The sequence below is a fragment of the Ursus maritimus genome, unplaced genomic scaffold, assembly GCF_017311325.1.
Source record: "Ursus maritimus isolate PB19 unplaced genomic scaffold, ASM1731132v1 scaffold_16, whole genome shotgun sequence".
NCBI classification, from domain to species: domain Eukaryota; kingdom Metazoa; phylum Chordata; class Mammalia; order Carnivora; family Ursidae; genus Ursus; species Ursus maritimus.
In genome coordinates, this window is record NW_024424008.1 from 43032940 (window position 1) to 43058707 (window position 25768).

Below are 25768 nucleotides of genomic sequence, written 5' to 3' on the forward strand. Positions count from 1 at the left end.
GAGATCATAAGACTAAAAACTATAGTGATTATCCCTTATATGCTTCTGAAGAAGATCACTAATGATCTGTACCTGGTATTGCTCATATTGGTTTAAAAAAACAAGCTCAGAATAACCTCTTCCACTAGGGAGAAATTCTATATATAAATCAAGTAATATATTTACATATAGTAAATTAAATCTTACACCAATCTAAATCTCACCCACAGGTCAAGCACTTAGTATATAAATTGGTATGGAAGGCTAAGTTTCCTGGGTATACAAGAATACCTGAGCATACCCTTTAGGGGCACCATTAGGACTTATCTAAAATTCATGTAATTGCTCCTATTTCTTAAACAGGTAACACTAAACAGTTACCTTATGTTTTTAATGACTTAGGATTTATAGACATCACTGATAATATGTCTTATGTTGTAAAATACATACAGTTGTCCTGCTATACTGAATCTAAGGCTATTTGTCCTGACATTGAATATTGATGGAACTATTGTGCTTTGAGTTAAAATTTTTTCAAGTTTCTCTTCTTTACTGCAGTTGGGCTAGCACTGTCTCCAGGTACTTGCTAATAGTAATTCCTCCCCCTTCTAATTTATAGCTTATTTGGCAAGGGCTTCAAACCAGATCATGGGCCACATATTTAGCTGAGACTAAGAAGCTCACCCTTAAATATATCACAAGAGTTTTAGTATATAAGCTAAAGGAAATGAGCAAAGAGATGTTTACTATATCATGGATAAGTGAGTACTGAAAAGATGGACTTTAAGTAGAAATGTACAATTATATTTCAGCTGATTCAAAAACACCTGACCATCAAATTCTATACATAATATTGGAGGAGTTTCATCTTCTCCATAGAGAACAATTTCACTGTCTGCCTTGAGTCTTCAAAACTTCAAGTGATTCTCTCTTGATTTATTCTTGCTCAAAATAATAAAGCAAAAACAAAAAACCTAGCTAGTCCCAAAGAATACTGGTGAGATCAGGTATGGCTAGCCACCTTTTGTCCCTCATAAAAGGAAAGAGACTCTAAGGACAAGAGATGTTGAAACAGAGACATGATGGCAACACAGACTTTCCTGCCCAGAAACAGCACTCCTCTGGTTCCACAAACATTTATTCATTTAATAAAAGTTTACTGAGCACCCACTATATGCAAGGCATTGTGTTAGGCGCTGCGATTTTTGAAATGACAAAACTATTTGTACAAGTGGGATCTGAGCTAGTCCTTGATAGTGTTCCTGATTTGAGAGAGACAGAATGCCCCCACATGGCTCATTGAGGGAGCTAAAAGCATGGATGAGGTTTACTTTCTGTCCTTCTATCAGCCCAGCACAAATTTTTGCCTTTCTCAAATCAGTCATAAGTCAAAACAAATAAGGCACATTTAAAAAAAAAGGTCCCCCCTTTAATTGACCAAAGTAAAGCCATGACATTTCATTTGGTAACCTGCTCAGAATTATAAAAATCATTCCATTTGGCCCAGCCCATACCGCCCAGGGCAAAACTTCCAGACAATACTAATCCCATCGTGCTCTGTTCTTATAAACTGCATATTTAAAAAACGTCTTCAGCGTCCTAAATGTGACGCTCAGTGCGAAGCATATCAGAGGTGGACGTAACATTTATGTCCGTGACAAGCCTCGATTATCCAGGTCCTTTACCTGCAACACAAAGATGTCATTTTAATATTTACAGTCAGGTCAACTTGGAAGAGCATTACTGAGTTGGGTTCTGCAGCCTGATTTGGCTCCGTGATTAAATGAGCACTGGTTTGAGACTAGCTACTCTCTGCTTAGCCTTTTGGAGTACCTCTGAGGAGCAGATCTACCTGCCAAATATATCAAGGGTTCTCAATCTTTTCTTATGTAAGAGATATAACACACTTCTGTGTGACTCTATGCCATAAATTCTTCAGTGGGAGAGAAGAAATTATAGTGTACACGCACATACACACATATATGCACACGCATGTACACAAACACACAAACACACATACACTTTCTCTTTTTTCCCCTCCAGACCTAATAATGACGAAAACAGATCAAGTACAGTCCCAACTAGAAAAATATCACTGTAACCACAGCTAAAATGACAGCAGACTAGGGTGTCTACTCTCAAAGAACAATCTAAAATAAAAACAGTAACATCCTGAGCTGTAAACTACTTTTCTGACACTAGAAATGTCCCTGATCAGAAATCTGTGGCCCATTTGTAAGCACTAGAACCAATCCACAAACATGAGAGTTGCTTTCTCAGTGCATCATCTGCTCACCTTATATATCCTGACTAGCCAATGTTCTGTGGTATATGCTTCCTCCAGGACATCAAGTTCAAAGTCTTTATTCCCAATCTCAGCATTCCGGACACGGTCAAAGCCTGGTGGACGCTCTAGAAAAGGGCAAAAAAAGGAGAAACACTTCTTTCTACAGTGCTGATTTCATAAGGAAAGAGTAAATCAATTTGGTAAATCATCAACTAATGGGAATGTTATTTCTCAGCCTGAAGTTTGTTTAGAGAAAAGACATCAGGTAGTTAGGACAAATGAAGTGTTACCCTGACTCAGGTCCTCTCCAGGTTGATGCTTGGCAAAGTCCACAGAGGCTACCACTTCTAAAAGACAGGGGGCTGATTTCCCAGCCCCTCCATTCCTGAGGATTGCTACCCAGAGGCCTCTGTGTTATACTAGTAACCCTCCCATGGATCAGAAAAGAACCCATCAGAAGTCAAAGGCCTGCATCCACTTCAGGTATTGTCTCTAGTGCAGAACCAAGAAATTAAAGTCAGAAGGAAGACTTAACCCAATCAGATTATTCTCCAGGCATATTTTTAAAGAAATGAAAAGTCCTTTATATCACTGTATCCCCCCTTCATTCCTCTCTCCACTGCAATACCTTCCACTCAGAGGCAATAAAATGTAATGGGTAAAATCACAGAATCTAGAGCGAGACTGTCTGAGTTTAACCTAACTCTGCTACTAGTTATGTGACTTTGGGCAGGTAAGTAACTCACTTGTACCTCAAATTCCTCATATATAAAATGGAAATAATACTAGTATCTGTTTTGGGTTGTAAGGATCAAACAAGTTAATAGACATAAAGCACTTAGAACAGTGCTTGGCATATGAAAAAAACTATACGTATTAGCATCACATAATTACTAATGTTGAGTCACTCACTGGCTTCTGTGTAGACCTGGCCAAAGCGGTAGTAACACATCTTGTACATAAGGCAGTTGAGCAGCACTGGAGAACCCTCACGGTCTACACGGAACTCCCCAGTTGGAGTATAATAATCGTGTTCCTTAATATGTTTGCCTGTGTCTGTGCTCCCTCCAATCCGGACCATCCACAGAAACTTGTTGATGTCTAGAAAAAAGTAGAAAGAGAACTGCTGTGTCACAAAGGTTGCTGGAGCTAAATCACCTAATGAAAGCTATTATTTCTTTCCTTTTTTTTTTTAAGTATAGTTGACATACAATATTAAAGTAACAGCATAGTGATATGACATTTGCAAAAGCCACTACTTTTAAGAAAATCCCTCAAAATATTTTTCTAATGAGACATGGTACTATTTAATAATTTTTCTTTTAGATTTTTTTTAATTAACATATAATGTATTCTCTGTTTCAGGGGTACAGATCTGTGATTCATCAGTCTTACACAATTCACAGCGCTCACCATAGCACATACCCTCCCCAATGTCCATCACCCAGCCACCCGAAATGGTACTGTTTAAGTCTATTTTTTGAAAATGAGAAATACAATGTGGGGGCAAAACTTTTCCCTCAAAATTTGCAACTTTTCCTGTAGATTATTAGACTTCTGAGAGCCTGTGCTATTGGTCCAGACTTAAGTCACAACAGAAATTATTCCCAGGTATTTGGTCTGAGCTGTCCAATACAGTAGCTATGTATACTAGCCACGTGTAGCTACTAAAACTTGAAAGGCGGCTAGTCCAGGGGCACCTGGGTGGCTCAGTCAGTTAAGCATCTGCCTTCAGCTCAGGTCATGATCTCAGCGTTCTGGGATCGAGCCCCGCATAGGGCTCCAGCCCCGCATACAGCTCCCTGCTCAGTGGGAAGCCTGCTTCTCCCTCTCCTTCCCCCTGCTTGTGTTCCCTTTCTCGCTGCCAAATCTGTCAAATAAATAAAATCTTAAAAAAAAAAATGCTCAAAACATCTTAGAATCATCATCAGGGCCCAAGTTTTGTGTGCTTTTTTGAAAACCATTTTATTGAAGTATGACTGATATACCAAAAGCTGTATATATTAACATATACAACTTTATGAGATGTGGGGTTTTTTTAATTTTAAAAATATTTTATTTATTTGAGAGAGAGTGCAAGCAGGGGGCGTGGGAGAGGGAGAAACAGGCTCCCTGCTCACAGGCTCCCTGCTGAGCAGAGAGCCCAATGCAGGGCTCCATCCCAGGACCCTGAGATCATGACCTGAGCCAAAGGCAGACTCTTAACCAACTGAGCCAGCCAGTCGCCCCATCATGTGGTGTTTTTTTTAATAGACTCGGGATAGGCAAGAATAATGACTGAAAATGAGTTAGGGCAGGGGGAAAGAGAGGATCAGCCATCAAGGCAATACCAGTGGCTGTTTTGGGGCACATTTGTCCATGTGTTTTTGTGTGTTTGTAAAAGATTGAAAGGGGGAGAGAGAGAGGGAGGCAGGAAGGGAGAGGAACGGAGGCAGGAAGGGAGAGAGGGAGGGTGGGAGAAGCTACTTTAAAATGTTAAAAGGCGCCTGGGTGGCTCAGTTCTTGGGCGTCTGCCTTCGGCGCAGGTCGTTATCCCAGGGTCCTGGGATCCTGGGATCCAACCCCGCATTAGGCTCCCTGCTCGGCAGGGGCCTGCTTCTCCCTCTTCCACTCCCCCTGCTTGTGTTCCCTCTCTCGCTGTCTCTGTCAAATAAATAAATAAAATCGTTTTAAATAAATACATACATACATACATAAATAAAATGTTAAAAAGTATTCACAGAAGGCACCAGCTGGAATGTTACCATGTTTAAATAATAATAATAGCAACAATCTCTAGATTTTGGGTTCACTCCTTTTCACCATACAATACCTCTTGAGTTTTTCAGAATTCCAACAAATGCAGCCTAATTATTTGACCTTGAGAAATAAATTCAATATGAGAAAATAAAACAATACTTCTTTCATGATTTTCACATGCATGTTTTCATAAATTTAGATGATAGTGTTCTTTTTTCAGTAGTTATCTTATTTTTTTTTTAAAGTCTAGCTTCCATATATAGATCAGAGAAATTGTCAAATCACTACTCTTGCAACAATTCAAAAACATAGCACAATGTCTAAAGAAAGCTTTTCTCTGTTAAGGTTTTCTTTCTGAGTCTTTCTTTACATAAACTTAACCTATGCTATCATTCTCACAATTATGCATCAGTTTGACCTAACTAAATCTGATTGTCACATTTTTATATTCCTACATAACCAAGTGTTTATGAAGGAACAGTTTCTCCATCTTTATTAGAACATCTGTATTACCACCACATACAGGAGTAAATGAAAGATTTGTAATACTGAATGTTAAGCAAGAATGCAGAGCAACCAAGAATTTCAGACACTACTGGTAGGAATGTAAATTGGTACTACCACTTTAGAAATCTCTTTGCCAGTACCTATTAAAGCTGAACACATACATTCCTTCTAAACTAGCAATTCCATTCTTTATTAAAATTATATATATGCTCACCAGAAGACAAGCACGATAATGTTCATAAGAGCATCATTTGTGACAGTCCCAAACTGAACCCATCAACACTAAAATGCGTACACTGGGGCACCTGGGTGACTCAGTTGGTTAAGCATCTGCGTTCGGCTAAGGTCGAGATCCCAGGATCCTGGAATCAAGCCCCATATTGGGCTCCCTGCTCAGCAGGGAGTCTGCTTCTCCCCCTGCTTCTGCCCCCCCCCACTTGTGCTCCCTCTCTCTCAATAAAATCTTTAATAAAATAAAATGCATATATTACACATATTTACACAATGGAATACTACACAGGAATGAGAATTAAGAAATTTTTTTAAAGATCTTATTTATTTGAGAGAGAAAATGAGAGAGAGTGGGGTGAAGGGCAGAGGGAAAAGCAGACTCCCTGCCAAGCAGGGAGTCTGATGCAGGACTCAATCCGGGGACTCCAGGATCATGACCTGAGTGGAAGGCAGACGCCTAACCAACTGAGCCACTCAGGTGCCCTGAGAATTAAGAAATTATTATGACCCGCAATATGAATGAATCCTAGATACATAATATTGACCAAAAAAAGCCAGAAACAAAGGGTACATACTGTACTACTCCATTTATAAAGTTCAAAAACAAGCAAAACTACCCAGATATGTATATATTTGTGTCAAAACTTACCAAATTACAGATTTTAAATATATGCAGTGTACAATATGTTAAAATGCCTCAATAAATCTGTTTAAAAAACAAACAAATGGGGGCGCCTGGGTGGCACAACAGTTAAGCGTCTGCCTTCGGCTCAGGGCGTGATCCCGGCGTTATGGGATCGAGCCCCACATCAGGCTCCTCCGCTATGAGCCTGCTTCTTCCTCTCCCACTCCCCCTGCTTGTGTTCCCTCTCTCGCTGGCTGTCTCTATCTCTGTCGAATAAATAAATTTTAAAAATCTTTAAAAAAACAAACAAACAAACAAATGGCATTAGAAGCCAAGATAGCAGTCACCCTTAGAAGACTGGGGGTGGGGGCAGATGCGGGATGTATAAAGAAGAATTCTAGGACACTAGTTATATTCTGTTTCTTGATTTGGGTGCTAGTTACATGGATATGTTCCCCTTGTGAAAACTGATCATGCTATATACTTACAATATCTGCATTCAAAAAAAAGTTCAATGCAAAGTTCACTTTAAAAATTGAAACCTCTTCATCTTAGCACTATCTTTTCATGTTAAGTTACTTTGTCAAGTGTCTCACATGCTACTTTCCTTAATTTCACACAAAAAAATTACAATATAATCCAGATAATGACATTTGTTTTTATGTAGCATTAAACATACTTCTGTTTAAAGTGTATGTATATATACATATAAAGTACCAAGTATAAAATTAGAAGATTGGTTTCCATGTGTGCCTTGTACATGCAGAAGAAGAATGATGATAGCAGAGACATGTGTCCACAGACTTGAACTTTCACAATTTACCAGCACTGTTTGTGTGTAATCATTTATACGTTTTCTAATAGTCACAACATAGCCAAATACTACAGAAAAATATTTGTGTATGTGTTTGTGTATATGTATTTTTATATATATGAATGTACACATTATATGTGGTAGTGATAATTTTAGATAATTAGAATGTGTATATACATACACTTTATTTGTATATATACACAGACATATAATCTAAAATTTAAACATCTCTAAGAAGCAGTCATATATTTGAAGAAAATTAAGATAAAAATATGAGGTAGTTATTAATTATAGGAAAACAAAAGTTATTTTAGATAAGAATATAACCACGGTATACTGGCTGACTCAGCAATGAATGTTTACATAGTCACAATTTTGAAAATACTTTATCTTTATTTAACCAAAAATTAAAAATTGACCCCACTAAGAAGAATCAAGAGGAAAAGGAGGAAGTGGGGAGTGATAAAAAGAACAAAATTTCTTCTTTACAATTGTAAGTTGACACAGCATATCTAAAATAATCAATGAATAGAGGAATATACATATTTTTAGAAATATGAACATAAGTACTAGAAGAAACAACTGAAGAAATGATTGCCTCTGTAAACTGATATCATAGGGAGTTTAGGTTTGGGGACTGGGTAGTATCTACCACTTTTTATTCTAAACCTTCAAAAATGTTTAACATTTTCAAGTATAAAATAGTTATTGCTTTAGTTTTTTATAGTTTTTTTAAGGCAGAGTACCACATTTTGACAAGTCTTCTAAAAACATGGTTTTGCTATTAATCACAGGGAACATGGTAACATATGCCATACATACAGACACACACATACACACACAAAAATATGAAACAGTTTCTTTTAAACTGGCATATGAATCTATGGCTTAAACCCACTAAAAATGCTAATTCTTAAGTTCATTTTCAGATGCCTTATGTTCTTTTTCTTCACATTGTATTTTACTTTGCTATTACTTTTTTATTTATATATACTGTGAAATGAACACAAGAGGTTCAGCTAAGCTTTATGTTCTTTGTTTACTGGTTGTGGAACTACTCCTAGCTCTTTAGACAATTATAACATGGCATACCTATATGAGAATTATTTATTTTTATCTCTTACTCGTTGCCAAAAAACAAAACAAAACATATAAACCCTAAAGTTGCAAATACTTAGGAACTTCCCCAACCAAAATATGTTGATATTAGTAAAAAAAAAAAAAAACAGAAACAGAAAAATAGGAGATTCATCTAGTTTTCTTAGAATCTATGACCTACAGTTAGAAATAGAATCAAGTACATACCATCAGAGGAATACCCAGTAAGGCCTCCAAAAATGACCAGCACATAGCTAACATCAAGCTCCCTCATGATCTCATAGGCTTTTTCTTCTGTGGACGCCATTGCCTAGAAAAATAAATGCACATTTCTCAGAGCAAAATTCCAAGTCATACCCCTCAGAGAGAAATATTCCCCAACAGAATCCTGTGTGCCAAGCACTCAAATGATTCCTTCACTTTACCTGCCCTACTCGAGAAATATGGGTATTATTCCATGTGTTATTGTCCACTAAAATTGTTCGATTCGCCATAGCCGTAATCTGATAGCCATAATCCCACCATGACATGACTTTCGCATCCTGAAAGAAGAATGGGAAATGAAAATAAGGTCACTGCCTCCAAAAATCAAATACAAGAGAAGAACTGGAAAGGCATCGGATAGTAAGTGAGGCACTGCCTAACCAGGATAAATCTTGGCACTTGGTCCTACATTTATAATATAAATGTAGGAAATCTCAGTGCAAATTAAACAATCCAACATTTCCAATACTTTCATCTCAGATCACCTTATATAAACAAGCATAATAGGAAGGTAGGTAGGTATAGGGGATTGCATAATATTTCCAAATAAATAATCTGGTATCATCAGATAATCATATTAAATATAATTATTAACAATATTTAACACAATACACAAAAAACAGTTAATATCAAGATGGGAGGGAATATAAACCACAGAATATAATGGACAAGAATTAAGAAATTCTCAACAGCTTTGATTAAGAGTCTAACTCAGAAGGGCTATTCCCAATAGCTACTGCAAAGAAAATCACTTCAGGTTCTCAGAAAGTACAAACCAAAATGTTAAAAGTGCTTATCATCAGGTGATCACTTTACGGAAAATCAGTATCTTTTTTCTTGTTTCTATTTTCTGATTTCTTTACAATTGGGATGGTCTACCTCATAATAAAATCACCACACTGTCAGAGTGTAGATGATTACCAGTAAGGATACAGAAGAAATCCTGAATTGAATGGAAGATGACCTTTAGGGCTCATTCAACACCAGGGTTCTATAGTTCCAATTTCTCCAGGCTTTCCACCCATCTAAAAGCTATATGATTCACTATCACAGCAAATGGCTCCCACTTCCCTGTACCCCTCAATCCCACTCCCCCCAAATTTTTACCTCTGGAGTATTGTGACGAAGCCAATAGTATGCTTCTCGAAAGTCATCAAAAATGATCCTACTGCCATCCCCACCACGGGCAGACAGCACAATGGAGGGAGAAGAGTAGGCCTCGCTGGTCACCCAGGTTGAATGAAAGGTGTAGGTGATGAGAAAGAAAGCCATGACCAGTATCATTCCACTTGCCACCTAAATAAGGAAGAACTGTGGTGTAAAGCAAATTAAATGTATACAACTCAGAGCAGCTTCTTACACACAATATAGATGAGATGAATCAAAACAAGTCAGGGGCTATACGAGTTCACTCTGACCACTATGATAACACTCTATTCCCTCACTCAAAAAATACACACACACACACACACACACACACAGAGTTTCCCAAGTCTGTTCTTAGTGTTGCTTAATTCTCACTTCATTCTTAATCGGGTAAGTGGAATCCTGTTGCTTCTTGCTCTTTTTGTCTGGACGACTTATGTCCAAATTCTTCATGTACGTGGACAGCACCTGGGAGACTCCAATGCCAGAAAGAATGCACATAACAGGTGCCAACACTAGCATTAGACGCACCTACAAGAGACAGGAAGCAAACACAGTCCAATCAGCATTTTACAAATTACAGATTTCAACCTATTAGTACATCATGACATCAGTTCAGTGGTTTTCAACAAACATGATTTCTCAATTAAAAAAGAAGAAAATATGAGAAGATACTTGATATATCTACAGTATAAGTATGTATTTCTTAAACTGTTTTCAGTTATGTATGTATATATGTATGTGTCCCGAATAACGATATGTTAAAGAACGTATTTAACTATGGTTTAAAAGAAACACTGTTGTACTACAATATATAAAATCTCTCCTCTTTCAACAATCTAACACTTGGCAATCCTCCCAGGGCTTTAAGGAAAAAATGTCAGCTCCTTTCTTAAGACATACAGAAAGAGAGGGGAAGAAACCTGCCTACAGTCACTTTCTCCAGCAGAGTATATGTGCCCCTTCCTGACACAAGGTTATGAATCCAAGCAAGCTGGGCCCCACAACCAGAATGTATGAGTCCATCATACATCCTTGAGAAGGAGCAGCAACAGTGAGCAGCTTTACAACTCAGTACTCAAATGCTCCGAGGGAAGCATGGGCACAATCATCAGTACATTCTGAATCCTGCCATGCCCCTCAGAGTCAGGGGCAGAACTGTTGCTAGGACTGAGGGCATTCCTCACCATGACAGCCGAAAAGTACATGCTGGTCACACCATACATGATGATGAAAATCCGGGCATCAGACAGGTTGCTGAAGCAGTAATAGAGACCAACTATAAAAGTAAAAATAAAAAGAAGTAAGCAACTAAAATAAATAATCATAGATACGAGCAAAGATGTTTACTACAGAACTCTTTAAAATAGCAAAAATTCAGAAACCACCTATTTTCCAACATAAACGAGATAGTTTTTATAGTACATTTATATAATAGAATACAATACATCAATTAAAATATTGCTGCAAGATATTACGGACCATTTGCTTTCTTTACATATCTCTGTACTTAAAACAGATAATGTATTTGGGGCGCCTGGGTGGCACAGCAGTTAAGCGCCTGCCTTCGGCTCAGGGCGTGATCCCGGCATTCCGGGATCGACCCCCGCATCAGGCTCCTCTGCTATGAGCCTGCTTCTTCTTCTCCCACTCCCCCTGCTTGTGTTCCCTCTCTCGCTGGCTGTCTCTCTCTGTCGAATAAATAAATAAAATCTTTAAAAAAAAAAAAAAAACAGATAATGTATTTAAATATCATATCTCTAAAATAACACTAAACAACAAAATTATGATTCTTTATAAAACGAAAAAAATTGGGGAAAAACTATATCATCTTATTTTTATTCAATAATAACTGGATGAGGGGGCCTGGCTGGCTCAGTCAGAAGAGCATGTAACACTTGATCTTGGGGTCATGAGTTTGAGCTGCATGCTGGATACAGAGATTACTAAAAAAAAATTTTTTAATTAAAAAAAATAACTAAGGGGTGCCTGGGTGGCTCAGTCGGTTAAGCATCTGCCTTAGGCTCAGGTCATGATCCCAGGGTCCCAGGATCAAGCCTCACATAGGGCTCCCTGATCAGTGGAGAGTCTGCTTCTCTCTCTGCCCCTCACCTCAAGTGCTCTCTCTCTCTCTCTCAAATAAAATCTTAAAAAAAACAAACCTAAAATAAATAAATGAATAAATAACTGGATGAATATACATCAAAATGTTAACACTAGCAACAGATGTGTGGTGAAATTTTTACTTTTTTTTAACTTGTCTATATTTTCTACAATAGACAACTTAATTTCATTTGGGAAAAAAAAAATAGAAGTTACACAATTTAAAAAAAAAAAAGGAAGCACGCCGCCTCTAGTAAATCCAAAAACATATCTGGATTGGCTAGAAGATAAGTAGCTGAGTCTTTACAATCAGCCATGCCTATTCTCAAACTTCAGTACTGCCAAGAAACAACCAGGGAGGAGTAATGGATGAGGGGTGGGAGAGAGGTACACTGAAGGTACTCAAAAACAAAAGCCAAAACCTGAATTCAAATTCGAGTTGAATTTTAACTTATAACACAAATGAACAGAAAACTAGGAGGCTCTGAACTTGCCAGCATCTCTAACTGTTCAACTTCTGACTCCTACTCTCCCTCAAATATTAGAAAAATGCTTAGCCATCATTTGTATGGCACAGGGTAAAACAGGCAAAAAACAGAAACAACAAAACACAGGGATGAGGGTAATTTACTTATTTTCAATCAGTGGGAGATTCTTCCAAAAGGCCACCTCAGAACACAAGGCAGACAGACCTGGAAACATGAAGACCAGAAGCTGCAGATCAAAATAGTATGAGGACCAGGTCGTGGGCTGGTGCTCAGACACAGAAGCAATGATGGGGATGTTGTTCTTAGCATAAGAAGGATCCAGCAGTGAGTAGAAACGCCCCGTCCAGGGAGAAATTTTTCCTGGAGCAAAGAAGCAAAAAACATTTCACAATCACTCCTGAAACAAAATAACCTCTGATCCTAACTAATCACAATTTTCCATTTTAGTAAAAGTCTCTGAGACAGAGTAGGTTTTTGTTAAAATGCCATCAATACTTTGAGAATTTCAACCATCGTTTCTTTCAAACTTGAGAGTACTTCTGCCAGCACAGCTAGCAGAATAAAGTCAGGCTGTACATAAACTCAGAGATGGGAGGCAAAAGATGGGAGGCAAAAAACCTCAAAGGGTTTTAGGTCAAATTTGGCCAAACCATGGCCAACTCTATAAACTAACTCAGCTATACCCTCCAGTGCTGCTCCAAAGTAGACAATACACAGAGACTTGGACAGAATCAAATCAGCCTCTGAGAACTGAAGAAAACATAGCATGCTAAACAGCCACGGGTTAGTGCATATGGGATTAGACAAGGCCATCTTTGTAGGGTATGGCCGGCAGTGTTGATTTCTCCCACCCTACCAACAGGAAAGGGAAAAAAAAAAAGAGAGAGAGAGAGAGAGAGAAATTAGCAAGGTGAGATACAGTCCTTTCACTAAGTGTGATGTTTCTGACATTAAGAGCTACTTTAACCAGACGTTCTTAACTACGCAGAATCCAAACAATGGGATGACAAGTGGACTGAATGTGAGAAGCAGGAATTTATACTCTGAGGAGGAAAAGAATGAACCTTTCCATGGTCAAGAAATAACCCATATTTTTAAAGTTTATTATATGTTCCATACCCATTTACAAAAGCTGTGAGCCTTCCCTACCTGTCAGCATGAGGAGAGCTCCCACGGTGAGAAGGACAAAGCCTACCAAGGAAATAACACTTCGGAAAAGAACTTCAAACTGCTGTGGATTCAACTTGCTGCGCAGATAATCCACAAAGGCATGGATCTGGCAGAGACCAAAGACCCCAAAGGCCGCCATGTGCTCTGATGAAAGGACAGGCTGTAGGTAAAAGCATATATATGACAATGCTGGAAAACAATGGATCTAGCCGAGACCTGAATATCCTGACCTAGTTCGGACCAAACAAAGGGTCAAATGAGTTCTGAGGCCTCAGAGGAATTAGGGCCAATGGAGGGGAGGGTCTAATTCGCCTGCTGCATTTTCCAAAGAGTCCTCCAAAGCATCCAATACTCTATCATTATCATAACTTTGGACTTTGCTCAGGCTATTTCGTTAGCCTAGATAGCAATTTTCTCACTTTCCCAAAATTTACATTCACAGAATTTCTCATCACTCAAGGCCTAATGCAAATACCATTTCCTCCTAATCTGCCTAAACTGAAATCCATTACTCTCTATGTTCCATGCCCTTTAGATCTCTTCCATTACTTATAAATTCTTTCTTTGCTTAGACCAATGGTTCTCAAACTAGTGAACACCATAAATGGGGAGGGCAAAGAAGAGTGTTAAGACACAGATTTCAGAGTCTTCCCCTATAGTTTGATTCAGTGAATCTCGATAAAGCCCCAGAATTTGCATTTTTTAAAATAAAAAATTTGGAATTTATTTGCTTCTTCAGAATACTGAAATTTATTATTATTTTTTGTACTCTTTACACTCAACATGGGACTCAAACTCACAATCCCAAGATCAACTCGCATGCCCTGAGTCAGCCAGCTGCTCCCAGAATTTGTATTTCTAACAAGTTCCCAGATGCTACTGGCCCAGGAATTACATTTCCAGAACTGTTATATAACAGAATATAGACACCTGCATGTATTTCCTTCCCTGCAAGACTGTAACTCCCTTAAGGACCAGGATCCTATTTTTAATTTTTATATTTCACTGATTAGCAAACTGCATACAGTAGGTGATCAGTAAGGAAAATACTGCTGACCTCTGAATAAGGGTTCCATTTCCATCAGAATTTTACATGAGAAATCAAACATACCACATTATTCTTTGGTTTCATAATTGTCCCTTAACCCTACGAGTAATGTGGTTACGTTTGTGTTTTGCTTCCTAAAGGACTTTCACACAGGCCCCATCAAGAAGTTCAGGGGTCATTACCAATACATGAACTCATCAACATTAAAAAGGACTGGAAATAACTTTGCATTTATATCAACTCAGATCAAAGTATCTCTCCTCCAACAAACCTAAGCCCAATTAACAGTCATTCAATTCCAACTTTATGGAACAAATATTAACGCACCCTGGAAGCCGACTTTAATGACCAATGATTCTGTCACTTCAGTTAACACAACAGTCCAAGGTTAGACTGCAAATAAATCTTACTCTCTTCACTGGAATCCAAGATAAATCAAGCTAGCTGGAGCTGTTTAGAGAAAGCAGAAGCAGCTAAAAACTCTACTCAGTCTAGGGCTCACCTGAAAACCCACAAAGGAGATCTGCATGGAAAGAATGGTGCCCAGGCAGTAAACAGTACAGTAGGCCACGTAGATCCGGTGGGAGAAACGTCCTGTGAGCATCAGCACCAGTACATGGAGAGGGATCAAGTTGATCAAGAACACATAACCTCCCCATGAAGAGACCTATGACAGAATTAAAAGGAAGAGTTCCTCTAAGCATTCCTCCTCAGGCCCCCGCTATACCTTAGGATATTACCTATGACCTTGCAAAGAACATTTCTTTACAGTAACTATAAACTTCATTTATGCCAAGTGGCATGAAGAGTTTAAATAACTGATTTCTTTAAATAGGAAAATTAAATTCACACCTATTACTGTACCTCAATCCCCTATTCCCTATGCCTCCTGCCATCATGATCACAAAAGAAGAAGGATCCAACCCTCGGGCTTAATCTAGATGCAATCTATGATAACGTTATATGGAGGATTTAAGGATACACAGCAAGTGGAAGCAGTTAAGGGAAGAAGTCTAAGTGAATACATAAGATTGAACAGGAAAAAATATAACCAATATGTACCCATAGGACACATGGTATCTGAAGAACTTTAAAAATTAAAAACATTATCTCTACCTTGCTATTACACACTGGATAGACATCCACACCTGCCTTGGATTGGGCTTTGTAGGGACACAAGAGACAATAAAGACTTCTAGCCTCCAATCCATGGTCTCAAAGCCCAAGAGCTATTTCCAGTTTATATCAGTTGATCCCAATAGAGCCACTCATGGAAGAAAGGAGTGAAAAGTTACCATGTAGAAATAAGCAAGGGCACACTTGGCTGCCCAATAGATGGAACCAGTCTTTACTGCTTTGATCCACATGTAGTAGGTGAGTAGCATGCAAAAGATGGCAATTCCTGAAGAAAGAACAGAACAATTCAGTAAAAGGCCATACTGGCATCCTATTTAAGAATATTGTTCTGGGGGTGCCTGGGTGGCTCAGTCGGTTAAGCATCTGCCTTCAACTCAGGTCATGATCCCAGGGTCTTGGGATTGAGTCCCGCATCAGGATCCTTGCTCAGCGGGGAGTCTGCTTCTTCCACTCCCTTTGCCCCTCCCCCTTGCTTGTGTGCACTCTCTCTCTCTGACAAATAAATAAATAAAATCTGAAAAAAAAAAAAAAAAAAAAAAAGAATATCCATTTCTCAGGGCGCCTGCCTGGCTCAGCCGGTTAAGCACCTGCCTTTGGCTCAGGTCATGATCCTGAAGTCCTAGGATTAAGCCCTGAGTCAGGCTCTGTGCTCAGCAGGGAATCTGCCTCTCCCTCTCCCTCTGCCCCTCCCCACCACTCCTGCTCTCTCTCTCTCTCTCTCTCTCAAATAATAAAATCTTTGAAAAAATAAATAATAATTAAATAAATAAATAATAAAACCTTAAAAAAGAAGAATATCCATTTCTCTTATCTAGGAAAAAAAAGCAAATGATTATAATGTTCAAATATTAGTAACATTCAACACTAAACTAACTCTACTTTTATGAATACAGAAAAGAGCAAAAGGCCTTATATAAGGAAAATTACCAGCTACCTTTCTGGAGGAGATGACAGAGAGAGAGACTTTAAATTTGTCTGAGGTCCCTTCCTGCCCATTTCTAATCTTCTCACCCAGATACCATTTTTGCTATTGCTAAACATCAGATATGAACTCAGATTCTACTGCACTTCCTGAAGATCTACTGAATAATGAGATGAACAGATAATCTTCAGCATTTTAAATCTTACCTTCATTATCATAAGAGCCAGCCACAGATCGGGAGATATACCCAGGAACTACAGCAATCATGGCAGCAGCAAGAAGTCCAGCCCCTGCGTCCTATAAGAAAAGAGGGTAACAGGAAGTTAACACTATCCACTCCTAAAAGAGAAGAGAGAATCCACTAGTCCATTCTACTTAAAATGGGCCCAGAGAACAGTCCAACATTTTCCAAGGTAGAAGTGATGCAAGAAATGCTAGAAATGTTTGCAGCACAAGAAAGCTAAAAACTTCACAACCAATTCCCCATGATGAGACCAGCTTGTCTGAAACTGAATACACATATGCTAAGGACAGACGAATCATGTAAGCTGTCAGACATCAGACACTGCCCCAGAATGGGCTGTTTGCTGGAGTATTCCAAGGCTTATGAGTCCCTATCTCTAACAATATCTGCGCACTGCCGAACAGTCACACCTCTAAAAGGAATGCAAAGATAATCAAAGGAAGACAATTATTATTTTAGTTAAAAAGCCAAAAGGTGATCATCTATCTTGACTAACGATGCCAGGAGTTTGGATAATAAAGTTGGAATATCACAAGGCAATCTGTGAGCTCAGAAGAGAGGAACAACGAAATATGACTCACTCCAAAAGAGAGTAAGGACTGGTCTGTTGGTAAGAGTCAAATTTGGAACAAGGGCAGCAAAGAGAAGGATGAAAAGGTTTCCAAACTAAACTCAAGTGTCCCAAGACCTCCTACTAGTGTATCACCTCTCAGGTATCTCCCTGACACCATAGCCACAAACTAAGAATAGCATCCAAGGAGCCAGGATCAGCAATATAGAAACCTAGAAACAGAGAGTCAGTATTATGGAGCCTACTACAAAAGTAGTTTAATAATTTTTAAATAAATGCTGAAAAAAAATCAACACGTAATTGCTAAATGTGCATTGCCAGTAGGAAAAATTAACTGTTTTGGAATGCTTCCTGTAGTTATTTTTCCTCTCCCTCAGGTTGTGAGGACTTCAAAATTTAAAACTCACATTTTACATTTTAAATGTTTTTTTTTTCCTTATGTAAAAATTTACACTTGACCTTCAAATGTTCTCTTATAAGGGCAAATAGTTGCTAATAAAGAGAAACCACATATTCTAGGAAGGGGCTGGAGTGAACCCAGTAATTCAGGCTAGCCAAAGCTGTCTCTGGCTCCCTGCCCTTCTGAGGCTCTCAATCCCCCACTCGTTAGCAATTACTAGAGGGGTTCAACAACATTCATTCCCAAGCCTATCACCCCAAATCCTTCACCTTGAGCTCTTTGGTAAGGTGGTACGTGACGATGGTGGTGAAGGAAGAGAAGAGAGGGGCCAGGAACACACAGACATTCCGAATGTCGATGGTGATGTGGAAAAAATGAAGTACGTGGTAGATTGCAGCAGAGGTGATCATTAAGCCTGTAACAGGAAGAAGAAACCCCATTAGGTTATCTTAGTAAGACAAAGAACTTAAGGGAAAGAGAAAGAGAAAATCGAAGTATCAATAAAGTGATAACATAGGTCCTGACAAGCCACCAGAAATACTAACACAGCAACTGTGGTAGGCCCATAAATTCCAGAATTTATGAAAAATCCACCCATCCCATCTCCCATACATATTCTCTTGTACATATTAGACCCATTTTTAGGAATCTATAATCAGAATGAAGTGACAATTGTCACAAAATGAATATACTAGAAATAAGAGAAACTGTTCTACAATATAGAAATGCCTTATTTCTCTTAAAAAACTTAAAAAACAAAAAAATCCTGTTCCTCTCACCTGGATAAATTGTTCCTCCAATGATTCGTCCCAAAGGGTACCAGGCCCGGTCATCGAACCAGTTATGGAATTTGTAAAATCCCTCTTCAGCCAGGAACCGGGTAGTCCGATAATTAAAGTACCTATGGCAAGAAAGAAATGATCGGTGTCTCCTCCTTTTCATACTCAAATACTTTTACCAATTTGCAGAGAATTTTGTTGCTCAGGTTTCGCCACTGAGGAACTTATCATTGTTCCAATAAAAATCAATTTGGTACCAAAAATTATGGCAAGTATAAAAATCATTTTTCACTACCGTTAAGTCCCCTCACTTCTAGCTCCATGCTTGTCTCAACTAAAGCACTGCTTCTCTAAGAAGGAAATGCAACCGGAGCCTAACTCAAGCAGGATCCTTCACCAGCCTGTCAATTAGTTGGCATCAGCACCAGTCAGAGAATTCAAGCACCAAACACACAACAGCTGAGATGTAAGCACCAATAAATTTGGCCCTTTCCAAGAGACAGGAACATACAAAAGAACATTTTGATACCACACAGGAGGACACAAGGATACCTTCAAATGATAAGCATCTCTAAAGATGTTGGTATAACACCTATACACCTAACAATTTTTTTAATCAACTCAGTACACAAACTTCTTAACGAGTGCTTAAACTTACAACAATCCTACTCATGTTATTTAAAATAGTTCTGAATGCCACCTACATAATAGCATTAAAATATAAATTACACAAAAAATATTGAGGGGCGCCTGTCTGGCTCAGCTGGTAGGGCATGTAACTCTTGATCTCAGGGTTGTAAGTTTGAGCCCCACATTGGGTACAGAGATTACTTAAAAATAAGATCTTTTTAAAAATTGATATAAAATGCTTGGAGCTATACATGGAAAGACACAATTCTTTAGATCCAAGGTATGTAACCTCTTCTCTTATGTTTCTTATTTTAAAAGAAATAAGGAAAAAATAATAAAAAATAAAAATAAGAATGACCAACAGACACATGAAAAGATGGTCAACATCACTTATCATCAGGGAAATGCAAATCAAAACCACAATGAGATATCACCTTAACCTGTCAGAATGGCTAATATTAAAAAGATAAGAAATAACAAGTATTGGTGAGGATGTGGAAAAAAAGGAACCCTCATGCACTGCTGGTGGGAATGTAAACTGGCACAGCCACTGTGGACAACAGTACAGAGGTTCCTCAAAAAATTAAAAACAGAAATACTATATGATCCAGTAATTCCTCTACTGAGAATTTACCTAAAGAAAATGAAAACACTAATTTGAAGATATATACACCCATATGTTTACTGCAGCATTATCTACGGATACAGAAGCAACCTAAGAGTCCATCAGTAGATGAATGGATAAGGATGATGTGGTGTGTACACACACACACACACACACACACACACACACACACACACGATGGGAATATTACACAACCATAAAAAAGATGAGATCATGCCATTTGCTGCAACATGGATAGACCTAGAAGGTATTATGCTAAAAGAAAGTCAGACTGAGAAAGACAAATACCATATGATTTCACAATAATAAACAAACAAGGGGCGCCTGGGTGGCACAGCGGTTAAGTGCCTGCCTTCAGCTCAGGGCGTGATCCCGGCGTTATGGGATCGAGCCCCACATCAGGCTCTTCCGCTATGAGCCTGCTTCTTCCTCTCCCACTCCCCCTGCTTGTGTTCCCTCTCTCGCTGGCTGTTTCTATCTCTGTCAAATAAATAAATAAAATCTTTAAAAAAAAACAACAAACAAACAAAAAACAAACAAAAAGCAGAATCAGACCTGCAAATACAGAGAACAAACTGATGGTTACCAGAGGGGTGGAGGTTGGGGGAATGGGCTAAATGGATGAAAAAGCAAGGGAGATACAGGCTTCCAATTATGGAATGAATAAGTCCCAGGCGTAAAAGGCACAGCATAGGGATACAGTCAATGATTTGGAATAACATTGTATGGTGACAGATGATAGCTACATTTGTGCTGAACACACCATAATGTATAAACTTGTCCAATCACTATGTAGTACACCTGAAACTAATGTAGCACTGTGTACCAACTACATTCAAATAAAATTTTAATTAAAAAAGTAAAAAGAAATAAGGAAAAAATATAAATAAATAAAAGGAATTTTTCATTACTAAAGGTAATGATGACTAACCACCTTTCCTGCCCATCCCTCTAACCCTACTCCCTTATTGGTCAGTCAAGTTTTAGCAACTGAAGTAAGCAGAAGCAGCAGATGGCAGAAATCTCTATCCTTCTGTCTGTTGCTGATGAGTGTTATTTTGGTAACTGTCAGAGAAACACAGGGAAGAGGGTAGCAGGCAGTCAACATGTGTGAGAACTATGTCCTTTACCTAAAGGCAGGGAGAGTAACGCAGAGGAAGTATAAATTAGTGGGAAAAGGTCTCGACTGGAGTCACAACCCAGGCCTCAGCTTCCTGCTCCACCAAAGAAAGCATCAAATCACAAGATCTTTACAGTTCCTTCTAGGTCTGTGGCTACAGAGCAGATAGTCTCATTTTCCCTGACCATCTCGCCTCAATGTTTTTTCACCTAGAGAATCTGAGAAAAAGCCTTAACAGACTGGTGATCAAGAAACGAAAGGATATGTTTTCTCATTCATGACAAAAAAAAATACAAATTGATTTGAGAGGCCCCAAAGAAAATATTTGTGTGCCTCCAAAGTGCTTTCAAATACCTCCACAAAATAACAAATTCGCAAATCAACTTTTGAATCAATGTTCCATAAGCTAAAATATGCTATTTTTAAAATATTAATGACACTTGAAGAACCTATGATTCTGGCTTTTCAAATATTTAATTAGGCCTGAACCTTAAGCAATACAACATAGTGACTCTAGTGTCTAGAGATGGACAAACCTAGATTCAAATTTTGGCTCCTGCAAACACATAACCTTCAACAGCCTCTCCCAGCCTCAGTCTCCTCATTTACATAAAGGAGAAAATAGCACCTCCATCTCCTTAGGGTTGTAAGGATTTAGGGATAATCTGTAAAACAGTGTTTAAAACAAAATGAACACTCCCCTAAAATCCCTAATCAAACTCATGGCTTTAAATTTGCCCCAATATCTTAGAACTTAACTAACAAGCCCAATTTCTATCAGATAAATTATTAAACAAAAAGTCATAAATCTCAAGTTCATGACTTGTGATTTTCTTCTGAGCCTTAAACACACACCAGGTCCCTTTCCCTCAATTTGTATCACTAACTGTGGACCAAGCTGAGCAGCCAGACTTCTCTTAGCCCAGCCAGATAATGAGCTTGAGAGAATTACTTGGTTAATTCCAACAGAAATGTCTCAAAAGGAAGCAATTATCTCCTTTGGAAAACTTGAGGGTTTTTCGCCCTAAATATATAGGAAGCACATCCCCATCACCGAGAGCTGATTAGACTTTGCAATTTGAAACCCATGAACCTGAAAGCTTCCCAAAGCAAATACCAGACCAAGCAAAAGTACTCACGGATCAAACTCATGGATGACACTTTCAAATCTCAGGACGGCAAAGAGACGAGTGGAGAACGCTACAAAAACCAGAGAGTTAATATTTTAATGGTAGTCTGCCATGAAAAATAATAGATTATAGTATTATAGAGATAATAGTATTATCCAGCACAGAAGTCACAGGAAATATAAAATGATCCCTAAATAGGGTTGCCTAGCTGGCTCAGTCAGTACAGCATGTGACTCTTGATCTTGGGGTCATGAGTTGAACCCCATGTTGGGGGCAGAGTTTACTTTAAAAAAAAAAGGAGAGAGAAGACCCCTGAATAAAGTATTTATCCATCTCTCCCACACAGGAGAAACACAAGAAATTCACTTTCCCCTGACAATGACACCTACACTTTCCATGTAGGTAGTACACATTTAACTACTTATTATCAAGGCCTGTAACAATGCATTCCCCTATTAATACTGCAATCAACTTACATGGTCATCTTTTTTATATGTTAACCTCCCCTCCCCACAACTAACCTTTACTTTGAAGCAAACTAAGAGGTAAGGCAAATCAAGACTATACTTCTGATTCATCAAGAGCTAGAAAATCTAAAAATACAATAAGTTCTGAAGAGATTTTCAGAAATACTAAAGTAGGCAACTAGACTGAAGATAATTGTCTTTAAAAAATTCAGTGTCCAAGGGTCCCCAGTATATCTTTCAGTCCTATGAAAAAACAGAATTAGTACAGCATGCTTCTCATTCTTTCTCAGATGATCTCTAGCCCTGACTTTTATAATCCCGTGTTTCCTGTATTTTGTCTTCATAAAATTACGCTGATGGATAACAGTAAAAAGAACATATCACAATCTACTGAAAAGAACAAGGCATCTAAGAAAGCCATTCTTGATTTTTTTTTCAAGATTTTCTCCTTTCCATCCCCAAAGAAAGAGAGGTCCACATGCACACTCACATAACACAGCAGCCATTGACAGAATGAGAAGCTTCAGAAGTGTGTCCTGCTTCTCATAGGACAACCGTAAAAATCCCAGCTTAGTCATCTTGACATCAATGGGTAGCAGCAGATGACACTCAAATAGCTGAAATGGAAAAGTCAACAGTATAGGTTATTAAACACTGTCAATTTATCTAATTCATTTTTATATTTTATGGTGACAAAAAACCATAAAGGAGACAGGAGCTAAAGAACACACAAGAGAGGGTCAGAGCTGATACTAACACCCAAGCCTTGCCTGAGTTATTACTGACTGGCAAGGAAGTAGGCATAAGTCAGGTCTATGTGTCAAGACGCAAAAGGAGTGATTGGACTCTATCACCATAATTCCGCTTCCTACTCCTTCACAGCTAACAAGTACATAATCACTACTGGCAAGAGTGCGGTACAATAGGAGTAAAGAGCAAACATGGGAATAGAAAAAAGGTGGTTAGGGAAAAAGATGCAAAGAAAATCAGAAAAATTGGAAATAGAGAAAAAAATAATTAAATGGAGAGAGCATTCTAGAAAAAAGCAGGACAGAATGAAAGAAAGCAGGAAATTAATATTAAGTACAGAGATGAAAGTAGAAATCAGAGAAATAAGTCATGACTGAATATGCCCAATTTATTGCCCTACATTTCAGCAGCAACTGACTGCCTACAAGCTTCTTTCTGTTCCAAATCCCAACGGGTTCACAGGGTCAACTAAAGAGCATGACTGATCACTAATTCAGGTAGTGATGCACTCAAGAGGGAGAGATATGCATACACAGATCACTACACTTTCAATTCCATATATCACGCTGCAACACTGCTCAGATCTACAGCCACTTCCAATTCCCTGTCTCAAGACTTGTCTGTAATTGACACTGCTGATTTAAGCCACTGATCTCAGAGACAGCTCATGGAACTAGATGACAATCCGAAAGGAAAAGAAAACAAATTTTTCCTACTGAGACAAGAAAAGCGCAGGGAAGAAAAAAAAAAAAAACACTAGATTAAAGTAAAATGTTGAAGGAAGGAGGTTAGCTATTTCTGTTTAAGATAGTGCTACCTTCTTAAACCATAAGCTACCAAGGGCTAAATGATAAAGAACATAGTAATAAAGAATATGCAACATTGTTCAAGACTGCAGGGGAAAAAAGGAACCTTCATCCCTCCCAATCCTTTTCTCACTATTACTGGAGGAAAAGAGGGGAAAAAATAACACCGGACTAGGTGGAAGGCATTAAGAATCAATCATACATTCCTAGCTCCAACATCTTTTCCATAATTAACTATCCCAGAGGGGCAGTTTTACATGTTTTTAAATTACAACCCGAAAGTTTTACCCTATCTTGTAATAAAAAATAAACACTTAACTCTAGGAAGTCAATAATCCTGCCACACCCCGCAGGTTTGTATTTTTCTGGAATGCCTGAAACAGAAAAATGTCTATACCACTGAGTTGATATGAGCCATATACCTAGAAGAGTCAGCAGAGGAAATGAGAGTACTAGAACCTCTACCTGAAAACTGAGTACAGGAACTGGTCATTTAAGTCAGGACCTTAGGGGAGTTTTCTTAGTGTGCTCGCTGGTCCTTTTAGCACATCGCTAAAGCATATAAGGGCAAAGACACGTTTCATATACTTACCATCTGCTCTCCTCAACGGTGGCTGCGAGCTGTGGCATCCTAGTCCCACCCTCGTTCTAGTTTCCAAGACTGCAACTTCCCCAGCCCAGTTTGCCTACACACTTTCTCGCACCCTCTCACTCTTTTACTCCCCTCCACGCCCCTCTTCGGCTCACTCTAGCGGGTCCCAACTCCCTGCCTCCCACCTTCACATAACTCAACACCTCTGACACTAGCCATCGCAGGCACCCCACCACCTCAGCATCCTGAGCGCCTTCCTCTCCAGGACTAGTCCCAGGATCCGATCTTTCCCACACCCTTCTGGCCTAAGAGCACGCCCCATCCCAGACCTTCACATCCTTCCATTCCAGGATGTCCCCACCCCACATCCCACGCCCCCTCCTCTGCAAGGCCCTCGACTCCGCTTCACACACCCCACCCGCCTCCAATAAGCCCACCTCCTGCTCTTCGTTCAGCGCCACCAACACCCTGGGCTGCACTTGCAGCTAATTCTCAAGTTATAGCCTAAGGCCTTCTCACCTGGCCAGCGTTCCTCGGGAATCCGCTCGGCTCCCTCTGCCATCCGTTCAGCGGCGCACCCAACCTTGGCAGCGGCCTGGTTCGCCTCCTGGACCGCTTCCCATTGGCTGCCTCAGGGTCGATACCACACTTCGAAAGAGCGATAGGATTGAGGAACTGTCTGTCAGAGCCAGAGGCGTGGACAAAGCCGCGCTCCCACTTCTTAACTGGACAATACAGATATCACTTAGCAGTTAGGAGGCGGGACCTCGTGCTCCCGCCGAGCTGTGATAGGCTTGCTCTTGAGAGCGAGAGCGCGGAAAGAACGTGCTCGGAGCAGTTTGGTTGAGAGCCGAGGAGTGACGTGTCGGTCTGCGGACAGAGAAGGAGTCGCCGGGGTGAAGGTGTGGCGGGTTTACCCCAGTCATGTGACCAGAAGCGGAAACTACGCGGAGCGATAAACCGAATCTACAAACCCCAAAGAGCCGGGCCAGGAGACTTCTAGTCTCGGTTAGGGAGAGAATGCAGAATTTGACCGTTACCTAACGTAAGGTTAAACAAGAGGAGGGAAGACTCTTCTACCTCTTCTCAATGAAAA

At 39.3% G+C, this 25768-nt stretch overlaps 1 protein-coding gene across 1 annotated transcript; it reads right to left on the reverse strand.

Annotated features, from left to right (window-relative positions):
- Positions 1-1101: 1101 nt before the first annotated feature.
- On the reverse strand, positions 1102-25330 carry STT3A (STT3 oligosaccharyltransferase complex catalytic subunit A). The gene is made up of 18 exons (XM_008688264.2): positions 25192-25330; positions 23015-23141; positions 22067-22127; positions 18553-18674; positions 18043-18188; positions 16765-16855; positions 15795-15901; positions 15002-15166; positions 13431-13611; positions 12486-12641; positions 10878-10969; positions 10066-10221; positions 9652-9840; positions 8706-8822; positions 8488-8590; positions 3179-3367; positions 2276-2391; positions 1102-1664 (listed from the first exon to the last, which is right to left on the reverse strand). Exons 2-18 carry the CDS (start codon positions 23100-23102, stop codon positions 1626-1628), a joined length of 2118 nt encoding a protein of 705 aa, XP_008686486.1. The 5' UTR covers positions 23103-23141; positions 25192-25330; the 3' UTR covers positions 1102-1625.
- Positions 25331-25768: the final 438 nt, after the last annotated feature.